Here is an 18,635-nt window from a genome sequence, read left to right on the forward strand (position 1 = left end):
AAAGAAAAAAAAAAAAAAGAGAGAGAGAGAGAGAAAAAAAAGTGGTCATTGCATTATTGCATTAATTATTTTTTTTTAGACCATAGACCTGTATGAGAACCGTATGTGATTCTTACAATCAAATATGTGAGTAGTGAAGTTCACTAGTTAAGTATGTGTTGAATATCCTTGTGAATTAAGAGACCACAGAGACAGTTAAAAAAAAAAAACACATCTTAATTTCAAGACTATGTTTGCCATATCATTGTTCTCTTTAGTGATTTAGTTTCCCATATTTTTAAGTTATGGATCATAGAACCACAGAATGGTTTCTGTTGGAAAGAACCATAAGTATAATCCAGATGCAACCCCTCTGTCACAGGCAGGGATGCCACCTACTACATCAGGTTGCCCAGGGTCCCATCCAACCCAGCCTTGAACACCTTCAGGAATGGTCCATCCACAGCATCTCTTTGCAACCTGTTCCAGTGCCTCAAAACCCACATAGTAAAGAATTTATCTTCAGGGACGTTGAAAGTTTACTTCAGTTACCATAAAAGCACTAAAATATTTTGATCTACTTGTACAAATATTGTAAAAGTATTTCAATAAGACCGTCATTGTGCAATCGCTCCGTAATTACTTAAGACTCTTGTATCTTGATTCTTGCAGTTGCTTTCATGTGCAGAAGTATGTTGTAGTCTATAGCTGTTGCCACAAACTAAGAAACTAAGTAGTAAGAACTTTCTCTGTACACAGGGAACTAAAATTCACTATTACTATATATAAATAAATATATTTTTTTTTTTCAAAAGAACATTTAATAGATCAGTCTGTACCCTAAATACAAAGTGGTAACTTCTTTTAGCACTAACTTCAGGAGTGTGTTGTTCAGTTACTCCTTCCACTTCTCTCTGAAGCTGAGCATGAAGCTAAGAGTAAATATAATATTAGCATCTTTTGCATGATAGCTTTGTACTCATAACTGAAGACTTCTTAAGTATATGATTCTGTAGCTCACAGTAGATTTTCAGTGAGTCTGTAGTACAAAAGTTACAGTTAGTGTGTACCAGAGATAATGCATGAGCACTCTGGAACTTCATTATAGAAGAAGCTGTGGTCATGTAGAAGGATCTTGTGATCTAAGGCCTTAATGTTGCAGTGAACTCTGCATCCTCAGTCCTTTACATCCATGTGGTATCATGGTCTATGATGCATCCTGTGATCAACAGAAGAACAGTCACTAGTTTCATTGCTCCCAGTACAGCAGCTGCCAACTCATCTTTCCTCCTGTTGTTCACTGTCAGTATCAGCTTTATGATCTTCTGATTGTTTAAAAACAAAACTTATCTGTTTTCTGAATGTATTAGTTTATTGTGAAGTGCATACTAAGAAACTGTTGTCAGGTAAAAACTCTTGCTGTCTATACAGCCAAAAGGAGAAATGTTCTCCACATCTCATTTTTTGTTCACCTTTCAAGGATTTCACACTAGTGTTGATGCCTTCTGCCAAAGCATTACTTTGTCAATTTAGAAGGAACTAAAGTACATCTTCCCTCTATAAAAGATAATCTGAGAATGAAATATTTTGCACATGGCTGTGGTCACTTGTTTTTGTCTAAAGATCAAGAAATCAGATAAGTTTGGAATAATTTCCATTTGAAATTAAAATAAATAAATAAATAAATAAATAAACCTTAATTTGCTCTTCAGAAATAAAGGAACATAAAAGTGTCCTTTCTTGTAGGCAATGCTGGGTCGAGGGAATGGAGAATCCTCGAGAAAGAAAGAGGAAGAGGAAGTTCAGAGCAGACACAGACTGATTCCTGTTGGAAGAAAGATTTATGAATTCTACAATGCTCCTATTGTTAAATTTTGGTTTTACACAGTAAGATATCTTTCTTGTTACTACTGATTTGGACAAGTACCGGAATTGGGTTAAAGTCATATTGTGTATTTTTTTGAAAGTCTGTGTCTGTGTGCATTGGAGGGCTTAAATAATTTAATAAACATGTTGTGAAGAAGTCAGATAGCACTTGCAAACCTTTCAAAGTGTTTTAAATTCAGCACACTTTATTTAGGAAATTAATGGTTAAACACTGCATGCAAACTTTTGTCAAGTACAATAAGTAGTAGCTTGCTGCAATCAGTGCTCCCAAGGAATTCCCAATAGGAGTGTTTCCAATAGTAAGCCCAATACAAAGCTGGTTTTAATCACCATCTCAAATCAGATAATAACTGATGAAAATATGAAACAGACAGAACACATTTTTTCTTGGAACATTTTTGCTTTGTTGATTTTACTAGTCTGCAAAGTGTCTCTCAAAGAAAGTGTTTGCGTAAGTAGCCACAAGATAACAAAAATATGAATAGTAACCGACATTTTTCAGCGACAAACTAAGTCAAACCAAGCTAATATCCCTATGTTATAAAGAAACAAACCTTGGAGATGGGACAGAAAACAGCTGAGGTCATATATTTTGACTATAGTAAGTCAAAAATTTTACTAGGTATTCTCACAGATACATTAGTAATTGCTATATTACTTAAAGTTATTACATAGATAAAAAGGTTTTTGGTGATTGATCCTCAAGAGTTGATGTTAATTATTCTCTACCCAGCTGGAATCAGGGATTGGAAAGGATTCTATTAGGGTCCCTCTTACATCAGGTACCATCTGTTATTTTCATTCAAAACTTGGATGATGAAGTTTTGTAAATGGCTCTGGAATGTAGAAGGATGACATCAAAATTAAAATGAACGTGGAAATTAGTCCTTCCAATCAGCTTCACTGGAATATTATAATCCACTTCAGTTTCTGCATAATGTGAAAAATGTGTACTGGTTTGAAGGCCAAAAAAAAAAAAAAAAAAAAAAAAGTCCTGCAGAAGGAATGCAATGGTCTTCAAATATGTGTAAGTTTCTGTAAAAAGGAACAAAATCTGAAGAATACAAGAATACTGTCCAAATCCTTATACTGTCCAAATCCTTTCTGAATAGGATTGCATCAAGGCAATTCTTGGTAAGATATTAGGAAACAGCTTCTACATGTTCTGAGAAATATTGTTATAAATCATGTAAGGAGACAGTAGATTTTCCATTGTCAGGGATTTCTAAGTTTATCTTGTCAAAACATGTGTCCAATATGGCATATTAATTATGCCTTGTCACTATGGAGTTGTTCAGCTGACTTCTTGTCCATCCCAGTTAAATTTTCCATCATTCTGCTGAAATCACAGCAAATAGCAATGAATGCATTTGTTTGCTTCCTTCTGTAGATGACTTCTTAAAAGAAAAAAATGCCTTACTGAGATCCAGACAATATGTCTACAGACAGCAGAAACAACTTACATTTATAGAAACCAAACTGTAGTGGACTGCTTATGCTAGCAAATAGTTCCAGTTTGGCAACTTGAAGTTACGGCTTTCTGAACTGTGGCCATTAGAGGTTAATCAGCATGATGAGTCTAGAAACTCATCAGCAGCAACCTGGTCCCATTATCAATTGCTATATATGTTATGTATAACCAGAAAAGTCTTTTCACTGTAAACAGAAACAAACATACTGGCTTTCCCTGTTAACTCAATTTTGAAATGGGAGAAAGATCAATATTATGTTGCCTTTTAGACTTGGTTCTACAGTCCTGAGGCAGGTCTCACTTAAGGTCACTTATTAAAGTCGGATCTTGCCTGTACCAAGTTTCAAGAGCAAATTAAGGTGCATTCCAATTGCAATGCTTGACCAGTGGGTATGTTCAGGAATTCCAGGACAGAAAAAAAAAATGTTTCCTATGACCATTAAAATTGTGCAGCCTATCGCACGACAAATGCACAGGCAGAAACACTAATCATAGATTTCAAAAGCAATCTTCAAAATTTTACATTCCAAACTCCAAAATGTAAGAAATGTGGCTTCTGCATGTCATTTAAAATCATTTGATTATTCTATATCTACTTGTCTTTATCCATCTTCATTTTTAAAATAAACAAGAGTGCTTTAGATGTGGAAATTTCTGTGTAAGAAATATTTTGGCTCAGCAGATGAGCTAAAATAAACAGCGTTTTCTCAAACAAAAAGGAATTTTGCCTTTCTCTCTGGGCATGCGGTAGTTTCAAAAGTCAACTACTCTGTTCTATTTTTGTGGCTGTTGCACTGAAAATCATGATTCAAAGGTTTCAGCCCAGAGATTGTCCAATAAGAAGAGGACAGCCTTCCCCATTGAAGTACGAGTTTTACATTGAAATGCTGTCATGATGTGAGAAGCCCCATTTCTACCTCCTGTGAGAAAGAGGTACAAAGGGAATTGAATCCCCAAAAAGAGTCATGTTCCAGGCATCAGAACAGCTTCGTCCTAAGTTTTTAATTTTGGAAGCAAGTCACTTTATGATCATTTAATTATTGCAATCTGTGAGAAAAGAGGAGGGTACATTCATTTTTGAAGCACTCTCTTGCTGGTTGCAATTTCCAGGTTTGTCCCTTACAGTGGTGCATATTGAAGTATACACAAAATAGGACAACATCCACAGGAGGGCAGGGAGGAACCCATCCTAGAAAATTCCTAGCAGCTACTCCTCTGCTTAATGTCTTCAGGTACTGGACTCAGGGGTAGAAATGGCAGACACTAGCTCTTCGTAAAAGCAAAAAAAAAGAAGGTTTAGTTACTTGTGTAATAGCACTTTCAAAAAATCTTGACTCCCAGTATTTGCATCCCTACTGAAATTTGACAGTAGTGTGGGACTAGAACATGTTCCTGTAAGGACCATCCCTCCTAGAGAGGGAGATGGAGGAAGTCAGCCATGGTCTGAAGGGATGGCTTCTTGGGTTAAAAAGGTATGATGTCAGCATAATTTCATCATTAAATCAAGATTAAACCAAATTTTTCCATGCAAAAAAATTCCAGTAACTTTCAGTAATTTTTGATTGACAAAAACCAGCAATAGTGATTACAACAACAACAACAAAGGAAAGAAAAACAATTAAAATCAAAAGCCCCTAGTTACACTGAAAATCTTGTAGTTCTGCCTGCCCAAATAGTTGTTTGGCTAACTCAGCTGATGCTCTAGATGCTGACTTAAATCAATATTGCTCTCAGTTTCCTTCCAGAGTGGTGAGGTAAAACCAAGATATCTCCAGACCCGAAATCTGCAATTCATTTTTACTCACAAACTGAAAGACCCGTGAAATCATTTTCTCCTCTGTTTTAAGCATATGAGAAGCTGTGATTCAACTGGTTGTCCTATCTGTGTAGATATTTAAGGACAATGTAAGGAGTTCTCAAGTATCCTTAAAACCAGCAACTGAAAGGGAAACAAGAATCCTGTGCCTTTTACACGGAGCAGAAGCAATTTTCTGTAACAAATACAGCAAGATTATAAATCATGTTTTGTGAGGTGCTGAACACTTGAAATAATCCCATCCCAAAGTACTAAGACCCTCTGTGGTTGTTTCATCTGAAGTCTGATACTGAGTACAAAATAGTTGTGGGTATTATGGAACTGCAAAAGAACTGTATTGTAATACAAATGTATGTACTAAGCATTCTGCAACAATTATTAAAATGTTCATGCACAGAACTGAATCATCTTTTCTCTGATTTAAATTTGGCTTCAGGTGAAGGTTCTTGTAGGGCTGCTGTTCGAAAAGCAAAGTAGATATGAAGAGGGATTCTGGTCAACACAGAGCCCAGCCCCAGCTGCTCACTTTTGCTACAGCTCACACTCCAGAGTAACAGTTAGGCTTCTCTGAGTTTCATGAACTTGATGATACTATTTGCTAACTTGTATTTCTTTGACTGACCAATTATATTCAACATAGACAAAAGAAAAGAAAAAGAAACCAAAAACTTCAACCATACTTTCCTTTGTATCAAAAATTAGGCCAGAAAGTAGATGTATTAGAGAAGGGAAAAAAGAAAATGAAACAAAACAAAAACTTGCAGAAAATACAAGGCAAATGAATGTATGACTTTGCATGGCTACTTGCTGCAGCAAAGTAAGTAGGAGTAGCAGTATTTGGGGGAGGAATGATGGTGGAAGTTAAAGCAGTACTTCATTGAGTAGGGACATCTCTAATGATACTTAGAACCTTTTGGATACCAAGCAAGGATTGTGCAAAAAGGGCATGAATTGTCAGTGACCCCAAGTTAGGTGAACAAGGAGAGGAAGCAAAGAGCAGGGATGCTGGACAAGTAATTGTTATTAGAAGTGGATGGGGGAGAAGTATTCACACAAGTTAACTTAGTAAATCAGTGTCTGGTAGCCAGCATTGCGATATGTGAAATGGTAGTCCCCGCCACTGTGGGAAAATCTGAAGGGACTGTATTAATATAGTTTTGTTGGAGAGGCAGCTGTAGCTAGAGGAGAGGATATATGTACATGTATTTTGTAGATTCTATATTGTATATGTTAGTATGAGCTTAATCTGAGTTTAATATGTTAATGTGAGCTTAAAACCCGGAGTACTCTCTGATCTTTCTTTGGTCTGTTTAGTTACACTGGAATTAGGAACATCAAATCACACCTGAGAAACTGGCTCAGATGTGTAAATGTAGTGACTACTAATATTCATTTAATTTTGTTTCTTTACAGCTGGCATACATAGGCTACTTGATGCTGTTCAATTATATAGTGTTAGTGAAGATGGATCGCTGGCCATCTACACAGGAATGGATTGTCATCTCATACATTTTCACTCTGGGAATAGAGAAGATGAGAGAGGTAAAGTCAACCCAACCACAAAAGACAGAATGAAAAATACAATGTGTGGTGTGTCTTTATGCATTTTAATATTTGTTTTTATTATTTTTCTCAGGATATTTTCTGATGAATGGGTTTAACATAAAATTTCTCTTTTTTTTTTTCAGAAAAGCAGATGAATTGTTAAAAACACAGCATTAAAAATTCTATCTTCCTCCATTTTTAAACCAAGAATTGCTTCCTTTCTTTGTATAATGACCTTACTTGCATGGAATTTCTCTGTTCAGATTTCTGCATGATGCATGTCAAATGCCATTCACAAGTATGGGGTGCGATTCTGATATACCTTAAAGCTCGGCCATCATCCTTGAAATGATGCCTAGGCTTTGAAGTATGTTTGAGGAATAGAGAAGGGAGATAAGAGTATAATGGAATGGACACAGAGACATGACAATAGAATGATAACCAAGAAGTCTATGCCTGAATCCTCACCAAAAGTAGAGTTCATTCAAAATTTACAATTGTTCTGTCTGTCCAAGTACCTCATGTGAAAGCATTAAATAAAACCAGACATAACTGGGGGAAAAATTAGATCCATGATGAGTGTTACAGTATATTTTGGATAGATTCTCCCCCTTTTTAATCTTGAAATTTCTTAGTAATTATGTCCAGCAATAGCATGCATCTCCCTAAAAATGCTAGAGCAGACACATAGAGCTAAGAAATTATTTAAGGTAGTGCTCAGTCTATAGGCAGAGTGATCTTGTTCTGCCACCCCCTGCCCCTCATGGTCTCTCCCAGCCGCAGACTCTTCTGTGCCATTTTCACTTGGCCAAATGTTCATTTATTCCACAATGCCACCAGAGGCCAAATTCATCCCTGATGTGTGTAGGTGCAAGTCCCATTGACCTCAGCTGAAACAGCACATTTGTACCCCTGGGCTGAATTTGTTGCCATTTACGTCTGTATGTTCTGCAGCAAATGTTTTTGAGGACTAGCAGAAAATGGTCTTGCAACAGCCACTTAGACTCCAAATATAGGTTTCAAACACTGCACGGCAAACTACATTATAAATTAAAAGAGCAGAGGAAAAGACGTTAATTGAGCGAGTGTCCTTCGCTAACCAAAAGAAAAAGGGAAATAGAGGCGGCAAGCCACACGGTGGCTCTGCAGCACTGATGGAGACAAAGCACCTCTGGCTCAGTAGGTGGGAGACTGCTGGCAGGAATGGAGTGTGCCATTTATATCTAATCATTCACCCTAAATTGTCCTTTCCACAAAAGTTTATCAAGAGCATTTGTGGGAATGAATTTCTAAGCAGATGTTGGAGATTGTTCAAGGAAGATGAGCCTAAAATTCATTCTGAAAATGAATTATAAGAAAATTATAAGAATGGCATTCCTCTCTTTAAGGAACTGTATGAGTCTGCTCAAATGTTCTCATGCTAAATATAGAAAATTAAAACAAACAGCTTGTTAACTAACTAAAAGCTAGGAATTATTCATAGAAATCACTTGAGGAATAGTTTCAGCAGTAATTCAGGAAAACAATCAGCTCTCCCAAATGATCTAGCAAATAAAATGGTGATAAATTCATAAGGTAAGATTAATTATTTTTATGAATTATCTTGTCAGCTGTGGAACTGAAATTCCAAAAACAAGTCCAAGTGATAGCTAGTCTTTTGCTGGTTTTAATGCCAATCCCAGATCTTTATGGTCAGTAACAAATTTCTTGACATTTTGATACATACTTTAGAATAATGTTCTTTAAATGTATAGTGTTTTTAACAGTGAATTTCCTGATTAAATGCCTTTCTTTGTTTCTCCCTCTATTCTAAGACTCTAACTAGGATCAATCAATTTGAAACGAAAAGTCATACCTACATTTCTTCTATTTTTGGGGGGATTTCAGAGGAATTAAGGTTTTATTCCTTTTTAATATATATATATATATAGTATATATATGTGTATGTATTATATACCTTCTATTTAAAAAAATATTTTACAAATAGATGCAGGCTAAGACTAGAAGAATTTGAAGGTTTCACACACAAAAAAAAAAAAAAAAAAATCAGAGAGTACGTATAGTATTATATACTAGGGAGCTACCAGTTTTGGTTGCAGGCAGTGTGGCACCTATCTTTATTTCAGGCTTAAATTAAGGCAACTCAGCTCCTTTCCTCTCTGTGTCCTGTGTCCTTCAGATATTGATGTCAGAGCCTGGGAAACTGTTACAGAAAGTAAAAGTTTGGCTGCAAGAGTACTGGAATGTTACAGATCTCATAGCTATCCTGCTGTTCTCTGTTGGGATGGTCCTCCGTCTGCAAGATCTGCCACTCCGGAGTGATGGCCGGGTCATATACTGTGTCAACATCATTTACTGGTATATACGATTACTAGACATCTTCGGAGTAAACAAGTACTTGGGACCATATGTTATGATGATTGGAAAAATGGTAAGAAAAGTTGATGAACTCGTTCTCTTTTTTTGCCAGCATGTTCTTGATTCAGTGTCTCTGGTTTGGCCGATTAAATCACTCCAGTGTTTTTTTGTTTTGTGGTTTGTTTTTGTTTGTTTTGTGGTTGGTTTGTTTGTTTGTTTTTTCTTAACAGATTAGTATTTTCATGTAAGCTAAAAATCAGGTCCTTATTGAATCAGATCATCTGCACAGACCCCCAGAACTGGGGATTAGACTCTGCCTATTCTGTTAGATGATATATTGTTTGTGTTTCTCTCAGATCTCTCTTCAGTAGCAAAGCCATCTACCTCATTTGCAGTAAACACACAGGGTATTAATTCTCAACTAGTTGCAAAGGAGAGAGATTTGTTTAGCTTGGAGGAAAAAAAAAAAAAAAAAAAATATTCAGGATTCTGAGACCCTCAAAGAAATTATGTCACAGTAAGTATGTTCAAAACCATAATGGTCAGATTAAAACCGTGACATTTCTCTATTTTGTTCCATAGCCACATGTCTTTCTTGCTTGTTCAGGTATATTTCTGTGAGATGAGAAATTTATGTGCCTAACTGCAGCCTCTGTCCCCTGGCTGCATCACATGTATACAGTGTGACACAAATTAATTAGTTTACATAATAGTAAATTCATATAAAGTGGATCAAGTGATATGTATAGTTGTATGTGTAACATTTAACTTTTTGTATTTATATATATATTTATATCAGCAGAAGCGTTACATTAAAGCACAATTTTGCTTATCTGAGTTAAGGAAAATTGTTGAGTTTACAGAAACACATGTACAGGTCACTGATATTCGGGTACCTGCACATGTAGCTAAACATGTGCTAACACATATATTTATGTTTTAGATACAGTTAGCCAGCTTTTGTTGTGTAAATAATGTCTGCTTCATGCATTCTAGAGCTTAAGATTTATTTTTAAAAATAAGGATGAAATAATCCTTGAGGTCAGTATTCAGTAAAAGCCAAACTGGATATTAAATTTCCTAATTATAAATATCATTACTGCTATCTAATTGATATGTGGACAATATTGAATAAATTCAAATAGGTTCTGTGTTCTGTTTGCCTTACCATTGTCCATAAAATGAAAAGCCAACAACCCTACTTCCTTGCCATCATACATGTAGGAAATAGGGACATATATGAATTCATGGACTACAATTCTTTGATATTAAGTTACTCACAACAAGCCCAGTGTTTATTTGCTGCAGACAGAATTTTGAAGTCTGGTTCCTTCCTTCAAGGAAGCCAACAGGTTGTTTATGGGTGGGGATTTGCAGTGCTCCAGAGTGCACCACTACAGGAACACTCAGGAGTTCTTGCTATGAATTACTGGAAAAGGACAGCAGGATGAGAGAAAGGACCAAAACCAATTATCCTTCAATTCTGTATTAATTTTCACAGATATCATGGCCAAAAAGTTTCAGAGCTGTTATGTTAGCAAAAGCAGCCCAAAAAACAGTTCAATATTAAACGAGTTGATCATGAATAACAAACTTCTAGCAGTCAGAGTTATGGAGGACTGATAGGAACCCAGCTTCACCAGTAGTTTAAGCAGTGTTTTGTGGTTGTTTTTTTGTTTGTTTGTTTTTGGTTTTTTTTTGTTTGTTTGTTTGTTTTTTTCCCCCACTGGTATCAACATAGAAAGGAAATGGTTGAAATCATCAAAATAATATATTTTACATTGCTTTGTCATTCTTACATGTGCATAATGAATTAAGTTGCACTCCACTTTCATTGGAAAACTAATGCATGAAAATCACTAGCCTCTGTAGGCTTAGCACCTACTCAGAGAGTTTTGAATTCAGCTACCAGATTTCTCTGAAGGTGTGGGCATCTGTTAAAGAAGGGAAGTTGTTTTATTTTATGCCTTCCTGTTATTTGATTTTCACACCTCATCCAGTTTTCCATGCACTCAGCAACTCTGGCACATCTATTTTGCCCACATATGCAATGCCCAGCTGGTTTCAGTTACATAAATTTGCCCCTAACAACTGTTTTCTGGCCAGCTTATTCCCCTGTGTAATGGCCAACCCATTTATAACATGCACAGACTTCCCTGGGGTTGCACCTGCTCGCTCTGGGCTGCAGTGGCCTCCCCTGTGTATTTCTGTTTAAATCACAGGCACATTTACCTCTTTGCAAGTACCATTCAGTGCTGTGGAGACAATAAATTTGTACTTGTTTCTAAAAAGTAAGCCCATCACAGCTATTGAGTTCCTCAGCAGACTATATTTAATGCAATCTATAGCCTGAGCTTTTATACTGAGCTTCTGTTTAAGCAAATTTTAGACTCAGGAGGGAACAGATGACTCTTTTCATCTTTCCAATATAAAGGAACTTTCCCTTCACCTGCCTCTCCACTGCATCCAACAGAATAGCAGTAATAGGTTTTAGTGGGCCTTGTGAACAAATATGCAAATTAAATTAAGGCAGGAATAGTATTCAGAGGTTTAAAAGGAAGGATGAAGAGAGGAGGAAGAAGATGAATGGCAAAGTTTATTATTATCTACTAATTTCAGTTACAGAATGTGCTTATTATAGTGTGCTTTTCCAATCCCTGCACAATGGTAGATTTACTTCCTGCCTATTTCAGAATGAAATGCAATCACTGTGCATGTCAAGAGAGTCAGAAGTATATCAGTTCCCCTTCTGTATGGGAATGTCTACATTTTCTTAGTTTCTTTGATTAAAAAAAAAAAGGGGGGGCGAGGGGGAATGGAGCCAACTTCTTAATAAAACTGCACCAAAAGATCTTTGTTTTATCAGCTGTTTGAATAGGTGACTAAAGGGTTCTTCAGAATGACTGAACAGTCACTGCATTGTTAAAACAGCAATTGTAATTTGAGCCTGCAGGCCAAGGGGCCTGATACACTGCTCATTGCAGTCAGTGGAAACACGCCCATATATTTCACTCAATTCAAGACAAGCTACTGACATTTTAGAATGATATCTGGTTGAATGAGGGAAACACTAATACACTGGTTGAACGGAAAATAACACTGAAAATTTAATTTCTTGCAAAGTGAGTTCAAACCTCTGTGAATCTTGATCAAAAGTGTTGGAAACATTTAAGATTATTTTTTTTAATTTCCAGCAAGTAATTTTTATGCGTATTACATCATATCATATCATATCATATCATATCATATCATATCATATCATCTTTCTAAATGAAAGCATATTTTTATCAGAGAAGAAGGAAGGATACAGGTTTCATCTCCATATCTCTCTAAAAGCAGTAAGAATTAAGAGTAATTATGCATCTTCCCCATTTCAGGTTGCTGTCTGAGATATAATCATCCGGAATTCCCCTTCAACCAGGTTTTCTTGAAAGATTAATGACCTGAAAAAACATAAGAATGTTCATGATTTATTTGTCCATTTTTTATTTCTTTAAGGCATTTATTTACATGTCTCATCTTCCAATATGTGTGTGTGTGTTGTTTTTTTTTGTCTTTCTTTTCTGCATTATTTTAAGGTTTTTATTTTTCCATGCTTCTTTTCACCTACCTCAATTCCTTCATTCTGTCTCGTGAAGACTCTCCTACCAGGGCCCTTCCCTACAGGTCTCTTTCTCTTAGAGTTGCTATCTTAGTGAGTATGAGAATATCCCTATCTGTTTGCTTTTCAGTATCCCTCTCTTTTCTCTGTTAAGTAATTTCATAGTGTTACTTTGACCTTACATCTCCATCCTTGTGCTTTTAACTGAAAAACCCCAACAGCAGTGGCAGATCCATCTGCTGGAAATTAGTAGCCCTGTTCCACTAGCTCCTGAAATGAATCACCCTGCTCCTTAGCTGTGGCAGGTCCATGTGGAGCTATAGAGCCACCAGTTAAAGTGCACGTTGGTTGCACACCTGCCTTGCAGTGAACTCAGAATGCTGAGTTCACCACCAGAGAAAGTGGAGACTGACAGGTTTAAGAGTCAGAAAGTTTTGAGGCTCTTTAGTTTGAGCAGACAGAAGTTGCTTCCACAGCCATGGAAATAACATGCCTCTATCATAACATGCCTTATAAATAAAAGCCTATAAATAAACCTGTAACTGAGAGTTCTAAAGGGACCTTACCAGAGACCTTACAAGAGTCACTTTTATTTTTCAAACATTTGAGTATGTCTGTGCTGTACCTGTTTGACGCCCAAGGCTCCTCCTTTGCTCCACTCTCTGGAGGGTCCCACTAATACTGCTTAGCACAGCTGTTCTTCTAATCTTCAGCCTCTAGTGAGAACCTCCTAGGACTGCTGTCCCAATTTTTCCTGGAACATTTTGAATGGGTAGATACTGTTTGCAGGCACTAATTAAAGCTGTGCATATGCTAATGAGGTATTCAACAATGCAGAAGAATAGGACTGAGTGCCTGTGTTATCTGCATTTTATTTTTTTAAATATGGCATTTGTTGGACACCACCACCAGCCTGAATTCTAGTCCAGCCAGTATCACAGCTTTCCTTTCTCACTGGTTACCCCTATGGCATGCCTTATGTTTCAATAACAGGCTGTTCTGCCACTCGTTATTCCTTATGTTATATCCAGGTTCCCTCCTTTTCACCAAGACAATGGGTACCAACAAATAAGATAGTCCATTTCAGACCTTTTGTTTTGATACAGTTGCCAATAGGTGCCTGTAAACAATACATTATCTCACAACCCTTGTTCAGGCCATGCTGCTGATGCCTATGAACTTATATTATTGTTCAGGCAACTGGTATGACCAGATGGCTGCTTGTGTTTTCAGGCCTATACATAACATTTATATAGTTCTTAAAAGGAATACTGGGAAAAAAATCAAAGACGCGGGGATACCATTTTCCTTCTTTCAAAATGAAATGATATGTGTAAAACTGAGAACATCTTTTCAGAAACTGTTTCTGAAAATTCTCTTTCTAAGGTTTAAAAACTTTTTTTGCAGCATAGACTAATGGAAATATGGACAAATATATTTCTTTAATTCTTGTCCTTTCTCTCTTTCTCTCTCTCTTTTCCTCTCATGACATTCAGATGATCGACATGATGTATTTTGTCATCATCATGTTGGTGGTTCTGATGAGCTTCGGTGTCGCAAGACAGGCTATTCTCTTCCCCAATGAGGAGCCTTCGTGGAAGCTGGCAAAAAACATTTTTTACATGCCTTATTGGATGATCTATGGGGAAGTGTTTGCAGACCAGATAGACCGTAAGCAAGTTTATGATTCTCATACTCCAAAGTCAGGTATCCAACTTTGATCAGATGATGTTCTACCAGATCATGTATGTGTGCTCAATAAATGGCTCAGGATAGAGGACTCCTTCATCACAGAGAATGGTCACAAAATATTTTTACAGCTGTAATATTGGGGTGTCAGTTCTAGAAAGTGCTTCTGGCATCATTTTTGCAATAATTTAAACAGATATCTGCAATGCTAAATTATCTTGTATATAAAGAATGTTTTAATGTTTCCTTTTTACCGGTTGGGTGATAGGGATACCCTTCCAGGTATCCATGATGAGTTCTTTGGTTTATCTGAGACACAAAATGTCACTTTTTTTTTTTCATCCATTTGTTTGATTTTAGACCTAAATGCTTCTACCTAATTTCATACTAAGCATCAAATATAATAGTACTTGGTTAGACCTCTAATTCCTGGACTTCATGAGGATCTAATCCATTGTGTTTTCTTTTCTCTGTTACCTACTCACTGTCACCACCTTTATGCTAAATAATGTGATGCAATTCTTTGGGGAGAGTACATACGTTATAAGAATTTTGCTTTATTTATTTACTGGAAGGCAAGAGTGTGCTCATGTCAATGCAAACGGAACAAAGGCCAGTATTTCATATACTGTCTCTTCAGGATTCATTTGGCTGGTGATCAGGAAAATGGCAGTTTTCTACTTAAATTAGACCTTCTGGTTCCAGCTAGTACATTACGCCAAAAGAGAGGGGTGGTCATGAGGAGTGATGCAATAGATGACAAATAGAACAAACTAAGAACCACAAACAATGTATCTTTAAAAAATACTGACATGCAAGTGATGTTTATCATTCCTACCTAAATGTGCAGTGTCTTGGCAGCATTTAGAAGTGAGTATCTTTTCCAATGGCAAATGGCATCCATTAAAACTCTGTTTAACGTATTCTTTTCTATCCTAAGCACCACCTTAGGAAAGGTGTTTTCATAATTTATCTTCTACTTCTTTAGCATTGACAAAGCTCGATTGGAAAAAATGTGTTGTTTTTTTCTGAAAGGGTTAAGGTAATAAATGTACTATCGTGAATTACCCCAACTTACACAGTTTCAGATGGATAGAGAATTTACAGAGTTTCAGAGGGACATATCCCATGTCAGATGTTACAGCAGTTTCATGTTTATTTCTTTTTCCTGGGTTGCACAGAATTGTTACAATGGATGCAGATGAAACCTCTTTTTTATGATTATTTTTACACATTGTTCTCAGAGGCAGCAAGACATGCCAGAAAATGAGGACTTGTGAGCACAAGCTGAGGGAGTTTGTATTGGTCAGCCTGGAGAACAGAAAGCTCTGGGGAGACCTCATTGTAGCCTTCTAGTACTTAAAGGGGGCCAACAGAAAAGCAGGAGAGGGACTCTTTGTCAGGAAGTGTAATGATAGGACAAGGAGTAATGGCGTTAAACTAAAATAGGGTAGGTTTATAACACAAAATGTAACAACAAAAATTCTTTACTCAGAGGGTGGTAAAGCACTGGAACAGGTTGTCCAGAGAAGCTGTAGATGCCCCATCAGTGGAGGTGTTCAAGGCCAGGTTAGATGGGGCTTTGAGCAACCTGGTCTGGAGGAAGGTGTCCCTCTCTACCAATGGCAGGGGGGTTGGAATTAGATTACATTTAAGGTCCCTTCCAATCCAAACCAGTCTATGATTCTATCATAAATACTTAAAATCACAAAGCTCCTCCCTGAGTTTAGCTTTTCACCCAGTTCCCCTCATTTTTATCCTTTTTCCTTTTCTTTTCTTTTTAAAAATTCATTTCAATCCAAAGACATAATACTTGTGGATTCAAAACGTCAGCTTGCTCCAAAGGTGTAATAGATGGATAAAGGTTTAAAACTATGACTTCCATGTGCAAGCAGAATTCTGTCCCTCTACAAGTGGCCATTTATTGATGTTGTTCTTAGTAACTACCATAGTGAAACAAATGTGGCAATTGGCTGAATAAATAGTTCTTGGTATTTTTTATTGAAGTGCTGATTATAGTTTAGAACCCTGAAACCCAACAAAATATACTGCCTTTGAATGAAGCATGTTTCTTAAGTATAAAAAGAGGGTGGCAGGCTCCATACTCTTGCATAAGAATTTAGAGGTGGTTTTGTACATTATTCAGATGCCCAACATTTAAACCTTGGGAAAAAAAAAAAAATGCAGAGTATTTACTTCTGAGGCTTAGGGAAAGTAAAATTTCTAATGGTTTCATCCCCAGCTGTAGGTGTAGATGTGTTGCTCTTCTGTCTGTGTCAAGGAAACTAGGAGTTGCAGAGAAAGTGGTGATGCCAAAATGAAAAGCAGCACCTAGTTCCTCCTTCCTGAGAGACAGATGATGCAGGGACTTAGAATCTGCCACTCTTGCAGCACAAATTATATGCAATATGTCATGTCTGTCTGAGGCTTGGTTGTCTCAAGAAATGTTACCCTTGGAATAGACTGGGAGCAAATGGTTGGTGATGTTACTCAATCAAAATGACTGGATTGGCACCCAAAAGGTTTTACTAGGATACATTTTTTCACCATTCAGAAATTTATTGTTATCTATTTTCCAAGTTGTTCTAAGCTAAATCAGCCACTGTATTCATGTTAGAGTACTACACAATGTTTGTACTTTCTCGAAGAAGATAAAAATTGGTATGCTACATCTAAACTACAATTGAACTTTATAGCTCTGAGCAGGTTATTATCATTATTGTTGTTATAATAGCAAGCCTAAAGTTTGTGGGTTTTTTTCTTTATATTTTGATGTTAATATTACAACATTATTTGCAAGTTTGGAATTCAGTAAAAATGCTAATATTTTAGATGCATGTATATTGGAGTCATGCTCCTGGAAATTATCCTTGTATTTCTGAGAAATGTACAAAGAATGTATGTTACTCTAAAATTCCTGACTTACTTTTCTTTTCTTTCACTTTCTGTTGACTGTAAAGCATGCCACTAAGGCTGACCAGATGTAATGTCTGGATATATTTCATCAGCTGGCAGCCTAACCATCCAGTGGATGTAGTTTGACTTTTATCTCAACACATTGCACTGTTAAAACATCAGTAAAATATGTCTCTCTAAAATAATGTGTGTCTTGTACACTTACACTTTTTACCCATACTGTCTGTATTCATTTCACATTTAAAATACATATGTTAACTGGAGTGTGCATTAGTGTCCTGTTGACAATGTGATCACACCTTCAACTCAAAAGTGGGGACAGAAATATATCCTCACTTCCGGGAGTACAAGTACACTTTTCAGCGGTATGGTTAATTATCAGTGATGTACACAAGTACTACATTCCTGCAAATTCATGAAAACCAACCAGATGTAAAAGGTAAAACACAAGCAAACAAAACAAAACAAAACAAAGTAAACCTTTTAGAATTGTGTTTAACTTTTTAGGCAAATTAAGCCAAAGAGCAAAACCAGTCTCAAAGTAGCTCCTCTCAGACTGACAATTCATCACAGCTGCACTAGTCAAGGACAAGAGGCGGTCCAGGCCAAGGTACTGGTTATGGCGTGTGGAATTATCTCATTTTTAGTCTGCTTTTCTTAGTCTAGCCCAACCTTCTGCTGCCTGATGGGATACATGGGGCAGCAGCCAGCTGCTTAGCTGCTTAGCAGTGAAGGCCTGTCTAGGAGAAAACCCACAAATGCTGTAAAATCTCTCCCTTGGTTTGCCTCACTTACTTCAGCACTATTGCTGGCAATACTAGCCAAAAACTTCAGAACACAGATGTTACATGCAAAGAACTTCTTTTCACCTTGCCAAGCTATCTGTCCCTCCAGGATATTAAGGATACGGAAGTATATAGAAATACTGAAGAGGAAATGATTATTCCAGGGGAAAATAAAAATAAAAAAAAAAAAAAAAAAAACAGACTTCATATTTTCCTATATTCAGAAAGTAGAACATCTGAGACTGTTGTTAGTCAACACGGGTTTGGGTTTGGTTTCTCTCTTTTTTTTTTTTTTGGTCTGTTTTCAGATTTGTTGTCTCATGTCAGATTTGCATCTGGATTTTCTTTCCAGCTGACAGTATTTCAAGTGCCATCTGAAATCTGAGGATCAATCTGAGTTCTGTTTGTTCTCTTTGCCTAAAGCATTATTGGAAAATCCTATATATGTAAAGAGAAAAAGATGGAGCCTCCTTTTCTTGCTTGTATTGGAGCAATGCCAAGTAATCAGAATGCAGTTGTTTCAGTAGAATACGAAAGACAAATTATTATGCAACTATCCAATGAACTTGAGGAAAACATAATTAATAC

At 36.7% G+C, this 18,635-nt stretch overlaps 1 protein-coding gene across 1 annotated transcript in view; it reads left to right on the forward strand.

Moving 5' to 3' along the window:
• Window positions 1-18,635, forward strand: part of TRPM3 (transient receptor potential cation channel subfamily M member 3) — a 308,506-nt gene that overhangs the window by 266,559 nt on the left and 23,312 nt on the right. Inside the window, exons 19-22 of the mRNA XM_032205316.1 lie at window positions 1,726-1,866; window positions 6,567-6,695; window positions 8,878-9,129; window positions 14,154-14,328. Coding sequence (XP_032061207.1) covers window positions 1,726-1,866; window positions 6,567-6,695; window positions 8,878-9,129; window positions 14,154-14,328 — 697 coding nt within the window. The remainder of the gene's footprint in view (window positions 1-1,725; window positions 1,867-6,566; window positions 6,696-8,877; window positions 9,130-14,153; window positions 14,329-18,635) is intronic.

This window comes from Aythya fuligula, chromosome Z (genome assembly GCF_009819795.1).
Source record: "Aythya fuligula isolate bAytFul2 chromosome Z, bAytFul2.pri, whole genome shotgun sequence".
Lineage (NCBI taxonomy): Eukaryota > Metazoa > Chordata > Aves > Anseriformes > Anatidae > Aythya > Aythya fuligula.